Source organism: Balaenoptera musculus, chromosome 11 (assembly GCF_009873245.2).
Source record: "Balaenoptera musculus isolate JJ_BM4_2016_0621 chromosome 11, mBalMus1.pri.v3, whole genome shotgun sequence".
Lineage (NCBI taxonomy): Eukaryota > Metazoa > Chordata > Mammalia > Artiodactyla > Balaenopteridae > Balaenoptera > Balaenoptera musculus.
In genome coordinates this window covers 19450762-19465288 of record NC_045795.1, presented here as the reverse complement: position 1 = coordinate 19465288, position 14527 = coordinate 19450762, and the positions used below count along the sequence as shown (strand labels likewise).

The window sequence follows — 14527 nt, the reverse complement described above, 5'->3', positions numbered from 1 at the left end:
TCTTAGATAAAATCGCATGAAGAACTATTACAAAAATATGTGTTATTTTATTTTATGGATACTAAAAACAAATCTATCATAGGGCAGTAATTTAATATCACTGAAGTATATGATGAAATGTACTATTTCTAATTAACTTTTAGTGAAAGAACTCATGGTGTCTGCTGGTGATAACCTAATAATAACTTTGCCGGAAAATGAAGTTGAACTGAAGGCGTCTGTTGTGCCAGCGCCACCTGCAGGTGAGAGTTTGACTTTCCTCTGGGACCAGTAGGGGCCCATTAGCTGGTGTGTCCTTAAGGTGTCTTTACTGGTTATTTACAACTTTGCTTCATTTTCACAACATAGTGAATGTCACTCTCGAGTGGGTGACAGGGCTTTGATGATCATAAGCTTTAAAGTTTATTGAAATAGTTTAAAATGGAGTGAGAGGATAGGAATTAAATACAGAACATCTCCTTTAATTGGTCAGGATAAAAAGTCATACATTTCTGATGATGCAAAGCAGAGTGATATCTTAGAACAGGAGAGGTTTCCATATACCAGCTTTTGACTTGTAATAACCCACAGAGCCTGGGAAAATTCCACTGTCAGGTGAGGGAGGTAGCACGTGCACAAAGATTTGTTTGCAGATATTGTAGTGGCAACACGTCTCTCGGGTTCTCAGGATCCTCACACCAGTTGTTCAAAAAATGTTGTTTCAAATGCTCTTTCTTCGCTCATCCAGCACTCTGCTCTTCAGCAAACATTTGACCTCTTCCTGTGACCTGTCAAATGCATTCTTTCTTAAAGTATATTCATTTTTAAGGTGTTTGAATATTTCTCATTCAGGTTAGTTCCTTTATTCATTTTTCCCTATCACACATGGATCAACATTTAAGCATAGATGATAATAATTGGCATTTGTCATTTACTCCTTTCAGCTGAGGTAACTCGTGCTTTAACTCTTACTAGAATCACAAGGTGGAAGACAGCTTCATCTTAATATAAAGAGACTTAATCCGTTCTTATGGCCTTATATAAACCCCTACGGCAGATGGAATGAATTTAAATCTCCTTGCCTTTTATTAAAAGGAGAAAAGTACAGTGGGTTATACTGTGTTAAAATTTATATGTATAGTCAGGTGTAGCAGTCTGGAAGGAAAGTCATCAAATGCTAACAATGAAATTAGGGCAATTTTTTTTTTAAAACTTTCTATATTTTCTAAATTTTTATAAGTTGTATGTTCTTATAATAATGAAGAAATTTTACATTAAAAAGATATAGATACCTTGGGGCTTCCCTGGTGGCACAGTGGTTGAGAATCTGCCTGCCAATGCAGGGGACACGGGTTCGAGCCCTGGTCTGGGAAGATCCCACATGCCGCAAAGCAACTGGGCCCGTGAGCCACAACTACTGAGCCTGCGCGTCTGGAGCCTGTGCTCCGCAACAAGAGAGGCCGCGACAGTGAGAGGCCCGCGCACCGCGATGAAGAGTGGCCCCCACTTGCTGCAACTAGAGAAAGCCCTCGCACAGAGATGAAGACCCAACACAGCCATAAATAAAAAAATAAAATAAATAAATAAATAAATTAAAAAAAAAAAAAAAGATATAGATACCTTATTGTTCCTTACTTGGATGATAGTTGAAAGTTGAGTGCAGTATATCTAAATTAATTTCTGCTAGTAGATTGAAGACTGTCATTTTCCTCCCGCTGCCCAGATTATAGGGACTTCTAAGAGTTTATAATTACTCATATTTTTCTTTGCTCTCAGAAACAACCTACAACTATGAATGGAGTTTAATAAGCCACCCTGAAGACTACCAAGGTGAAATAAAACAAAGACACACACAAACTCTTAATGTCTCTCAGGTAAGTAACTGGTAACCGGTAGTAACTGACAGCGTACCTTAGAATTCAGGTAACACCTTCTTAGCTGTTGAACCTAGAAGTCTCTCTTACGATTAAGATTAAAAGAAGAATATAAATGAATCAAGTTTCAAGCATGTAGGTAGACAGGTAGATTTAAATAAAGGGGATTTCGGGATCTTTTCTTTATTTGACTTACTTGGCATAGCAGCCCAGGGAAGAGGCTGGCCCAGGCTGGTATGGGTCTCTGTAGTGAGGTTAAAGCCTGTGTTCCAACTCTTGCTCCCTTTGCAGTGTTAGAGACGTTCTGGTCATCTCTGATTCTTAGGCACATTTCTAGGATTGCCCAAAATTCCATTCGAGTTCACATATGGTTTGACTACCAAATATTGCTCCAAGATATAAGCCCTCACAAGAAGAAATGTTCCCTCTTCTTGGCCCATAGATGATTATGTTCTCTTCATTTCTGATACTGCACAGCTACTGGTACAACATGAATTAGCATCACCCCTATGCCACTGAGCGTTGTTTCTCAAAGTCTGGTACCCAGACCATTGACAGCTGACCCACCAGAGCTACTTGGTAAAAATGCATGATTCCCATACACTCAAGTTTGAGAACTGCCGCCCTCGGTTGGTCCATGTCACATATGCCTCTGTAAGCCCCGTGAACATCTGTAACTAAGCTGAAGGCCTTCCTGGGTGATCTTCAGTGTTCCAGAGTATAGGCTTCAGACATGTGGCAGTGTGTCCACAGGTCCCGAGCCCCTTCTCTATGCTGATTCCAGGAGAACGGCTTCTGGAATATTTAAGGATTTTCTAGGCAGTGGACCCATCCTGTTGTTTGCATGTTTATCAGTATAACTTTTCTTTATCTTGCAGTTGTCAGTAGGACTTTATGCCTTCAAAGTAGCAGTTTCTAGTGAAAATGCCTTTGGAGAGGGATTTGTAAATGTCACCATTAAGCCAGGTAAGCCTGTGTAAGAGGACAGCCTCCTGTTGTACAGGTTTATCTCAATTTTTGGTGCCTGAATAACATGGTAATATATTTTTTTTAGTTTTACATTAGGCTCCATTGTAGAGAAAACATGCAAAGAGTATATGGTTTTTGTCTTTCTTCCTTCTGTATAATTCTTAGTACTTGCGTGACACTGCTGTGTAAGGTTGCAAGGTTATTGCCTGCTGTCCTTAGGTGTGCCAGTGGCCTCCTCCGTCTGACATTTGCTGCGTTCACCCTGCCGCCTCCATTCCCCGTGACTCAGCTTGTCCTTAGGTGAAGGGAGCAACTCAGGGCTCAGGGGAAATGTATGCCATGGGCTTTCAAGCCCCCTGGTCCTTTCAGGCCACCGCCAGTCCACAGGTCGGTGCACTGGTGTGAATTAGAAATAGTGGCTCTTTGTCTGGGTGGGCACAGCCCTGGCTCAGTGCATGGAGCATGGGCCTTGAGCCTCTGCCACCCCCTCCTCTGGGCACAAGGGATGTGGGCCAGCTCAGTGCCAACCTCACCTCCAGCCTCTTCCCCAGGGGCTGACAGCTCCCCGTTTTGCACATTCTGCCTGGTTATTCTTAGAGCTAAACGTGGTTGGCGGGGGCGGGGCTTCAAAGAGTCAAGAGCCAGCTAATCGTAGGAGCTGGAACCATACTCCGTTGCTCCTCTTTCGCAGTTGCTGCTCAGGTTCTGGGACCAACCCCTTGCTTGTTATTACATGTGTTCATTGAGCCTGGGCTTTCATACAAAAATCTAAACCTGCAGACATGCTCCTAAAGTGTATAGGGAGGTTCCAAAACATTAAAAGTACTTTCCATAGTTGAGGCCTGCAGGATAAACACCTTCTGGACAGGATATTTATAACCAATTTTTGAAAATCAGATGGTTTATTTGGGTGGTGACAACTTGGGCTCAGCCCGTGTCCTTTTTTCTGTCACACAGCCGGAAGAGTCAACCTGCCTCCCGTGGCAGTTGTTTCTCCCGAGAGACAGGAGCTCACTCTGCCTCTGACGTCGGCCCTCATCGATGGCAGCCGTGGGTATCCTGCCATACTTCAGGGGGTTTTGCCCTCTGCACTATGAGACGTAATGGGAGGTCTCTATTGAGGCCGTGAGGACTTATGGGCTAACTCACCAATAGATGAGCATCTATCTGTATCTTCAAGTCCTTCAGCTCCTTTAGCACAACTTCTCTGTCTTAGGCTGAATTTCCCTTCAGTTATGTCTCATTTGTCTATGAAAAAATTCTTTAGGGTCTAGCTATTTGATCGGAATTAAAGCAATTATTAAAGAATCTCCTTTCGATGTAGTATATGTGATAAGCAGTTGGAACTCACTTTTTTAAAAAAATTATTATTTATTTTATCTATTTATTTATTTTGGCTGTGTTGGGTCTTTGTTGCTGTGCATGGACTTTCTCTGGTTGTGGCGAGCGGGGGCTACTCTTCGTTGCAGTGTGCGGGCTTCTCATTGAGTTGGCTTCTCTTGTTGTGGAGCCCGGGCTCGAGGCGCGCAGGCTTCAGTAGTTGTGGCACGAGGGCTCAGTAGTTGTGGCACACGGGCTTAGTTACTCTGCGGCATGTGGGATCTTCTTGGACCATGTCTCCTGCACTGGCAGGTGGATTCTTAACCACTGCACCACCAGGAAAGTCCCTGAAGCATGTTTTAAATGAAAATATTTACATGAGAAAATACATTACATTTTGATTCCTCCAATTCAGTGTGGTTTAGTTACAGGAAACTGTTCAGGATTATTAATCTGTTGCATGAACTTTTCTTTCCTTAAATGAATTAGATGAAACTGGCTCCCTTCCAGGTCTAAACTTCTGTGATTCTGCTTAGTACATTTTGTTTGCTGTCTTTTAAAGTAGAAATAGGAGGTTTTCATGTAGGGTACTACCTTTCTCTGGATTTACACTTAATGATTAGGGTAGTAAAAGGTGTTTTGTAATTATATAGAAGCATCTCAATTCTTTATGAATCTGTCAGTTCAGATACCTATTTGAATTATCAGTAAGCTATCGTGTGCTGTAGTTGAAGGGAGTTAAAAAAAAAAACCAGTAGTGTCTGTCACTTTGCTTTTTAAATTCACAACTGAGTGGAAACACCCTCACTCAAATCTGGTGGAAATCCAGGAGAAAAATCATGATGATAATTTAGAGAGAAGAAGTAATCCTCCTTCTAACACATAGTATATGGCCATTGAAATCTGTGCAATTATATAATTTCATATAAAGTCAAATGTAAACCCCAATAATATAAATTACAAAATTTATGTTTTAATATTCTTGTATTTGACTCTAGTTTTCATTTATTTGTCAATCTTTCTAGACAGTACAGATGATACTAAAATAGTGAGTTATCACTGGGAAGAAGTTAATGGGCCCTTCCAAGAAGAGAAGACCTCAGCTGATACCCCCATCTTACATCTGTCTAACCTTGTTCCTGGAAACTATACTTTCAGGCAAGTGGGTTCGCTTTCCAGCACTGATAATTTGACTATTTCCGATAGATGCCGATAGAACATTGTGCTTCTTTTCATTTTGATCAGGAGGCAGATTTGGTTTCCTCTGGGGTTTTGGTTGTCAGCCACTTTATACTCTGATACCATCATCAATAATATAAATTACAAGTGCGTATTTATTGGAAACCTTTGGATTTGGTTGTCAGGAATAGTATGGGACGGCATCTATTTTGCTGTGTTGAGATATGTGAAAGAAAGTTTCTATCTTCAGAGTCAAAGTGAGGTAGATTTATATGATTTACCTGTTTATCTTTTTACAACTTTTAAAGATATAACTGAAATATAATAAACTGAACATATTTAAGGTATAAAATTTGATGAGTTTTGACATTTGCATACACCTGTCAGACCATTGTCACAATCAAGATAATAAACATTTCCATCATCCCCAAAAGTTTTCTCATGCCCCTTTGCAATCCATCCCTCTCTCCATTCCTGTCCTTGGGCAACCACGGACCTGCTTTCCGCCACTTTAAATTATCTTGCACTTTCTAGAATTTCATATAAATGGAATTGTACAGTATGTGCTCCTTTGTGCCTGGCTTCTTTCACTCAGCAAATGATTTTTGAGATTCATTCATGGTGTTGTCTCTATTGATAGTGTGTTCCTTTTTGTTGCTGAGTACTATTCCAATGTATGGATATACCACAATTTATCCTTTCATCTAGTATGGACATTGGGTTGTTTACAACTTTGAACTATTACAAATAAAGCTGCCATGAACATTTGTGTACAAGTCTGTGTGGACATGTATTTTCATTTTTGTGGAGTAAATACCCAAGAGTGGAAAGGCTAGGTTCTATGGTGAGCTTATGTTTAACATTTTAGGAAATTGCCAAACTCTTGCCCAAAGTGGGTGTATTATTTTATTTTCCCACCTGTAGTGGATGAGAGTTCCAGAATCCACATCCTCACCAACACTTGGTGTAATCAGTCTTTTTAATTGTATCTAATTTGATGGGTGGTTGTATCTCATTACGGTTTTAACTTGCATTTTCCTGTTGACTAATGATATTAAGCATATTTTAGGTGTTTACTGGCCATTCATATAACTTCTTTTGTGAAGTCTCCATTCAGATCTTTTTCCTGTTTTAAAAATTACGTCTTAGCTGTAAGATTTTTATACATTCTGAAACAAGTTCTTTATTTTATATATGTGTTGTGGATATTTCCCAGTATATGACGTTTTGTTCTCTTAATGGTATCTTTTTTTTTTAAAGTATTTGTTTTATTTATTTATTTATGGCTGTGTTGGGTCTTCGTTTCTGTGTGAGGGCTTTCTCTAGTTGTGTAAAGAGCAGAAGTTTTACATTTTGATTGTCTAATTTATCAATTGTTTCTTTTATGTTTTATGCTTTTTGTGTTCTGTCTAAGTAACCTTTGTTTAATCCCAAGATTGCAAAGATCCTGTTTTTCTTCTCTAAGTTTTATAGGTCTAGGTTTTATTTTTAGATCTGTGATCTATTTTGAGTTATTTTTATGTATTGTGTGAGATTTTTGAACGTTAAATCAACCTTGCATTCATGGGATAAACCCTATTTGATCATGATATTCTTTTTATGTAGCATGGGATTCAACTTGATAATATTTTTGTAAGGATTTTTATGTCTGTCTTTATGAAAGAGTTGGCCTGTGCCTTCTTCTCTCTTTCTGTCTCTCTGTCTCTCTCTGCGTTGTCACAAGGTTTTGATATGAGGATTATACTGGCCTAATAAAACAAGTTGACCAGTGATCCATCCTCCTTTATTTTCTGAAATACTTATGAACAACTGGTGGTATTTCTTCCTTGAAAGTTTTATAGAATTCACCAGTAAAATTATCTGGGCCTGGAATTTTCTTTTGGGGAAAGTTTAGATAACAAATTCCATTTCTTTAATAGATGTAAGCCTATTTAGATTTTCTGGGTTTTAAAAAAATCTTTTCTTTTTTATTTTATTTTATTTTTATTTTATATTGGAGTATAGTTGATTAACAATGATGTGTTATCTGTTTTTTTCTTGTGTCAGTTTTTAGTAAGTTGTATTTTTCAAGAAATTCATCCATTCCTTCTAAATTATCATATTTTTTGGCATAAAGTTGTTCATAGTATTTTCATATTATCCTTTCATGTCTGTAGGATCTGTACTGACAACCTCTTTTTCATTTCCAATATTGGTGATTTGTGTTCTTTTTCTCTTGATAAGTCTAATTAAGGGGTTTGTTAATTTTGTTTATCTTCTCAAGGAACACTAACTAGAACTGGTTTAATTATATTTGCCTGTTTTCTAATTTGTTCTTTTCTGCTCTTTACTATTTCCTTACTTCTATTTGCTTTTGATTTACTTTGTTCTTTTTCTTCTAACTTCTTAGAGTAGCATCTTGGTTCATTCATATTAGAGCTTCCTTAAAAGCTTATAAATCTTTCACAGGTATAATTTTCCTCTAAGTGCTGCTTAGCTGCACCCCACACATTTTAGCTTATTATATTTTTAAGACCTCATATACTGCTTTAAGAATCTGATGATTTCAGAGAAGGAGCCCATACATATGTATTTATGAATCCTCAGAAGTCTAGCCAGGTTAAGAAACTCTCAAGCATCTGACTGGATTCATCTTTGACTAAAAAGTCCACAGAGGTGCTCTAAAGTGCTTTAGATTTTACACATGTTGTAAAAACTTCTGTTTTGGTTTATTGGAAATCTCAGCTTAAGAAGCAGTTTACTCCATTAGAATAGCTATTATTTAAAAAATGGAAAATAACAAGTGTTGGTGAGGCCGTGGAGAAATGGGAATCCTTGTGCATTGCTGGTAGGGATGGAAAATGGTAGAGCTGCTGTGGAAAACAGTTTGGCAATTCCTCAAAAAGTTAAACATAGAATTGCCATATCTGCAATCTCACTTTAGATATACACCTCAAAGAACTGACAGCAGAGACTCAAATAGATGCTTGTACACTATCTTCGTACATTCAGGCTACTATAACAAAAATAACCATAGACTGGGTGGCTTTTACATGACAAATTTATTTCTCATACTTCTGGAAGCTGGCAAGTCCAAGACCAAGGTGCTGGTGGATTTGGTGTCTGGTGGAGGCCCTCTTCACATGGTTTATAGACAGCCATCTTTTCACTGTGTCCTCACGTGGCAGAAGGGGTAAGGGAGCTCTCTGAGGTCTCTCTTATAAGAGTACTAATCCCATTCAGGAGGCCTCTGCCCTCATGACCTAATCACCGGCGGAAGGCCCCACCTCCAAATACCAGTCGCATTAGGGATTAGGTTTCAACATATGAGTTTTGGGGGAACAGAAAACATTCAGTCTATGGTATACTCCAGTGTTAATAGAACAACACAAATGTCCATCAACCGATGAATGAGTAAACAAAATGAGGTATGTACATACAGAGAAATATTATTCAGCCTTAAAAAAATGAACTTCTGAGGCATGCTACAGCATGGATGAACTTTGAAGACATTTGGTTAATTGAATGAAGCCACTCACAAAAGGTCAAATATTGTATGATTCCACTTCGTTAAGGTGCCTAGAGTAGTCAAATTCATAGAGATAGAAAGCAGAATAGTGATTGCCATGGGGTGGTGGTAGGGGAGAAATGGGGAGTTAGTGTTTAATGGGTACAAAGTTTCCGTTTGGGATGATGAAAAAGTTCTGGAGATGGATAGTGGTAATGGTTATACAATAATGTGAATGTACTTAATGCCACTGAATTGTGCACTTAAAAATGGTTAAAATGGTAAGTTATATATACTTTACCCCAATAAAAAAAAAAGAAATTTACCCAGCTCTGAAAGCATATTTTATTATTGAGTAGATTTCCGGGAATCGATAGGCCTTGTAGGGGTAGAGTGGTCAGCTACATGGGGCATCCAGTGCTCGTGTGTGTTTTGTTTTGTTTTTTAAACTTTATTTTTTTAAGAGCAGTTTTAGGTTTACAATAAAATTGAAAGATACAGAAATTTCCCATATGTCCCCAGCTCCCCACATGCTCAGTCTCCCTGTTATCAACATCACTCACCAGAAAGGTTCATTTTTTACCAAGAATTAACCTACCTTGACACATCATAACCACCAGAAGTCTATAGTTTACCTTAGGGTTCATTCTTGATGTACATTCTATATGTTTGGGCAAATGTATCCTGATATCTGTCATTATAGTATCATACAGAGTATTTTCACTGCCCTAAAAATCCTCTGTGCTCTGCCTATTTATCCCTCTCCTTTTCCCCCTCTTCTGGTAACAACTGACCTTTTTACTGTCTTCATAGTTTTGCCTCTTTCAGAATATCATACAGTTGGAAGTATGTGGCCTTCTCAGATTGGCTTCTTTCATGTAGTAATATGCATTTAAGATTTTTCCGTGTTTTTTATGGCTTGATAGCTCATTTCTTTATAGTGGTGAGTAATATTTCATTGTCTGGATGCACCACAGTTTATTTATTCATTCACCTACTGAGAGACATCTTGCTTGCTTCCAAGTTTTGGCAATTGTCAATAAAGCTGCCATAAACATTCATGTGCAGATTTCTGTGTGGACAGAAGTTTTCAACCCCTTTGGGTAAATACCAAGAAGCATGATTGTATGGTAAGAGTATGCTTGTTTTTTTTTTTTTTTTCTGGTGGCCTGTTTTGTGGCTTATTAAACATACATTGTACATTTGGTTTGGCCATTGAGGAGGAGAATGCATTTAAAAGTCAAAATAAAGTAGCTTTTGTTTGTTTATCCAAGGTAAAACTAGGTGGCCATTGTGGACGTGATTTCAGACATGTTTGTGTATTGCTGAGAACTTGAATTTTCTGTACTGTATGGGATTTAAGGACACCACCAGTCATTCTCAAAACAATATCTGCTAGTAGCTTCCAGCTGCAACCTTATTGTCTGAAAGTCACCTCTTATAGAGTATGTTTAGTTTTGTAAGAAATTGCCAAACTGTCTTCCAAAGTGGCTGTACCATTTTGCATTCCCACCAGTAATGAATGAGAGTTCCTGTTGTTCCACATCCTCACCAGCATTTGGTGTTGCCAGAGTTTCAGATTTTGGCCATAGTATAGGTGTGTAGTGGTATCTCATTGTTGTTTTTATTTGCATTTCCCTGATACTATATGATGTGGAGCATCTTTTCATATGCTTATCTGCCATATTCTTTGCTGAGTTGTCATGTATTTATTTTTAGTTTACCACACTGGCCGCCACAGCTTGATCCAGAAGAAACATAGGTTTCAAGAGACAAGTAACAATGCAGGTGTTTAAAAAAATGATATTTTCTTCTTATAATAAGAATAATGCATGTTTGCTATAAAAATAAAACACAGAATGTATCTAGAAGCAGAAAGAAGGAAATTAAATACCTCCCATAATTCCACTACCTAGGAATAAACATCCTTAAGAGTATAGTACTTATATTTATGGTCCTTTTTCTATACACATAAACTTAAAACTTTTTTCTTACTTGGATCAAAATGTATAAGATGTTTTACAAGCTACCTTCTATATTTTCTTCTGAAGTTTAAAAATTTTGTCTTTCATGTTTAAATTTTATCCATCTAGAATTGATTGCATGTCTACCGTGGTTAGATCCAATTTTATTTGTTCCCACATGGATAATCAGCCTATTGTCCCATTACTATTTATTGTCTAGTCTGTCCTTTCCCAATCTGCAAGACCACATCTCTTCTATATCAAATTGTCATGTATGAGTGGATCTGACTTTGGATTCCCATTAATTATGGATATCTGTGTCATTAAATATTCTTCAACATCATGTTTGATGCTGTGCTGATACATTTTAGAAAATTAATTTAGCCCCATTATTCAATGTTTGGGGGAACATTCTTATAGTTAAATTTTGGAGTGCAAGTAAAATTTCTGGGTCAGAGGCCTGTATGTTTTTAAGGAGTTTGATATATGTTGCCAAATTATTGTCTACTTCTTATCTGAGGGTTTTGCTAAGGTAAACTTGTGGAAACTTTATGACATAAAAGTCTAAGGGGACTTCAGAAAAGTTATTTTTAAAAGTCTTTCTATAGCACTTTACTTATTTATTGGGGTAAAATTTATATACAGTGAAATGCCACTTTATGAGGTTCTTTTGATTAATTTTAATTTAATGACTCTTTACCCGTCTCATCGAGACAGGCCTACTTTGTTTTTTTGTCGTTGTTTGTTTGTTTTTTTTAGTTCCCCAACCAGGGATCAAACCTGTGCCCCCTGCACTGGGAGCATGGAATCTTAACCACTGGACCGCCAGGGAAGTCCCAAGGCAGGCCTACTGCTAACCCCATTTTACTAGGAAGAAATTCCCTTAGAGGCCCAGAATGTGTCCTGACTCAGCCTGGTTGAGGAGGAAGGACCTTAGGTGTTTGGTTTGCTGTCAGAGCGAGAACTGGAGTTTGGACCTTGGTTGTATAGAGTATGTGGGATAGAGGCCCAGAATACGGGGGCCCCCTGTACAGGTACCTTACCTACAAATAAGGCCTGTGTTCTTTCCAGAGCTTCATTCTCATATTCCTATTTACACCTGTTACACATGCATTGCTGCTCCAAACTAAATCTTGGCCCCAGAAGAATGAAGTGACCTTATTTCACTGATCCAGTTGCCACATCACCAATGAGTTTACTACAGGAGGGTCAGTGCAGCTCTCTGTGTTGTTTGTGTAGGCAGAGTATCGTTTGTATTTCAAAGTGCTTAATCCTAAAATTGCTTTGCAAGGAGTGTCCTGAAAACACTTAACATTAAGTCCTCTAGAAAAGAATGAGAAAATTAAAAAGCTTTGTAGCTGAAAATTCAGGAGTGATTTGCTGTCTCTACATGCTCAGGCCTGAAGGCAGGACTTAAAGCTGATACATTTTGAGTCTCAGGTGGTAGAGAGAGGCTTCTGTGTTGGCTGAGGATGGTTTCTTCATCCAGCATCTCAAAGAATAATGAGAAACCCATGTAAAATAAAACTCTATCATGTGAATATATTACTAGCTAAAAATAAAGAATATCAACAGCAACAAAGAAAAAATATAGCCTCAGGTCTCTGTTCTTTCCTCAGCTTCATCCCCAAATTTCTATTTACACCTGCTCTCAGTTGTTCTGAGAAATGTACCATAGGCAGACTAAATTGACCACTTGCCTTGAAATTTGGCATATTCATGCAGTGTAATAGCTTCCTCTCCTTTTCATAGATTGACTGTTACAGACTCAGATGGAGCCATTAGCTCCACAACAGCAGCCCTAATAGTCAACAGTGCTGTGGACCATCCACCAGTTGCCAATGCGGGACCAAATCAGACCATAACTTTGCCCCAAAACTCCATCACTTTGAATGGAAACCAGAGCAGTGATGATCACCAGATTGTCCTCTATGAGTGGTCCCTGGGGCCCGGGAGTGAGAGCAAAGAGGTGGCCATGCAGGTGAGTTCTCCATCCTGCCTTCAGACTTTTATTTGTCTATCTATGTGTTCATCTGTCCATCCATCCATCCATCCATCCATCCATCCATTCATCCAACTCTCTATCTATCTATCTATCTATCTATCTAAAATATTGGTACAAGGGGGCAGCTAAATTCAGAAAATATGTTTTATAAAGTTGTCTGATATATTACAACTATTAGAAGAACAGCTAAACTCACAAATCTTCCAAATTTATGTCACTTTCCTTCACCCACTCTATATAAGCCCAGGATAGCAACTAAGCAGCTCCTATACAGACAACTTGACCTTGAGGTTAGTTTGGGAAAAGTCTGACCCAACATTTGCTACAGAAGTATTATTTTAGTATTAGGATAAACCTTAGGAATAATCTAATCTAAACCTCATTATCAGAAAATTCCTTTTTATTTTGTTTCCCCTATTTTTAGAAACTGCATGTTACCTTTTCTGGATCCAGTGTTCTCTTGTTAAGATCTTTTTGTATTTACCTTTTGATTTGTTCAGATTGTGAATATATCTGTCTAAAGACATAATAACCTTGAAACATTGCTGTACTTGTATGCGTGAGTATGTGTGAGCTGTTTGCTTATTCTACTTCTTCTGGTGATGGCCAGAACTAACCAGCTTGGTATTTTTGAAGTTATGTTATTATTTAAGAGTTGAATGGAAGAAAGATAGTACCTTACATTACCATCTTCCTCTTCTCCTTCAAACTCCGTCTCACCAGTCCAAGACAAATTTCTCATTAGTGTTTATGGTGAAGTCAGATATTCCATGAAAACTGACCTACTTTACTTTTCGATATTTCTGGAAAGTGCTTTGTGATTATGATGAATTAAAAATGACTGGTTGGATGCATGGGTCTTGAAAGAGCCATGAGTCCTCTAGATACCCTTGGAGAGCACTTGGTATAGAGTTCGTCTCTACCTAAGAGTTGTGGCAAATGCTATGTTTGCTTCTGTTGGGTTAAAAATTCGCATTTGGTGGGGTTTGGATACAAACAGGAAGATGGGTATTTTGTATTTTCTCAGTTAAAAAATATTCCAAATTTTCTTTCCCTAATTACTGGGAAGTATGTGCCCAGAGCTAATGCCCCAGTGCATCCAAGTCTAATGGACATGTATCCAAAGGAAGTCACTAGTGCTGGACTGCAGACCTAGCCTCGCTGCTCTGAACACCTGCCCACCTGCTGCAGACACTCTCAGATTATCCACAGTAACAGTGTCACTGCCTTGTGATTGATTGATAAGATGTCAAAAGGGGTGATGCTTTTTATGAATTGGGGCAATCGCAAAGATCAGCTCTTAAACCAGCCTCTCTTACACTAGTCTAAAAATCGTCAAGGCAAGCTGCAGAGGCTCTGCTCTGTGCTGGGGAGGTCACTGAAGGTCACTGAAGCCTGTGCAGCTACCTGAATCATATGGCTGTTTTGAGGCTCTCAGTGAATTAATCTGCTCAGTTCGCATTAGCCACAAGATTCCTTTTTATTGTGTGCATAAGCATTCATGTAACCATATTAATTTTGAGGCACATATTACTAGGAAATTATACTTTATAGAGTTCTTCAGAAAAAAGTACTTTGCTCTATTGAGTCATAGTAGGGAAAAGCCCTTTTTTTAAGTTCTTAAAAGAATGCATTTCAAATTTCAGAAGTTCCCTTTGTGATAACACACTTGATTTTCTATCCATTTTTTTTTCAAATTTTCCATTAAAACTCTAAAACACACACCCACAGGGACTTCCCAGGTGACACA

General features: G+C 38.3%; 1 protein-coding gene across 3 annotated transcripts in view; it reads left to right on the top strand.

Annotated features, from left to right (window-relative positions):
* Positions 1–14527, top strand: part of KIAA0319 (KIAA0319 ortholog) — a 75832-nt gene that overhangs the window by 38315 nt on the left and 22990 nt on the right. For 2 of the 3 annotated variants that reach the window (XM_036870692.1, XM_036870690.1), the window contains 6 exons: positions 144–242; positions 1756–1853; positions 2732–2819; positions 3780–3872; positions 5168–5300; positions 12525–12753. In XM_036870692.1, the coding sequence (XP_036726587.1) occupies positions 144–242; positions 1756–1853; positions 2732–2819; positions 3780–3872; positions 5168–5300; positions 12525–12753 (740 nt within the window). The remainder of the gene's footprint in view (positions 1–143; positions 243–1755; positions 1854–2731; positions 2820–3779; positions 3873–5167; positions 5301–12524; positions 12754–14527) is intronic. The other variant, XM_036870691.1, reaches the window with a different exon arrangement.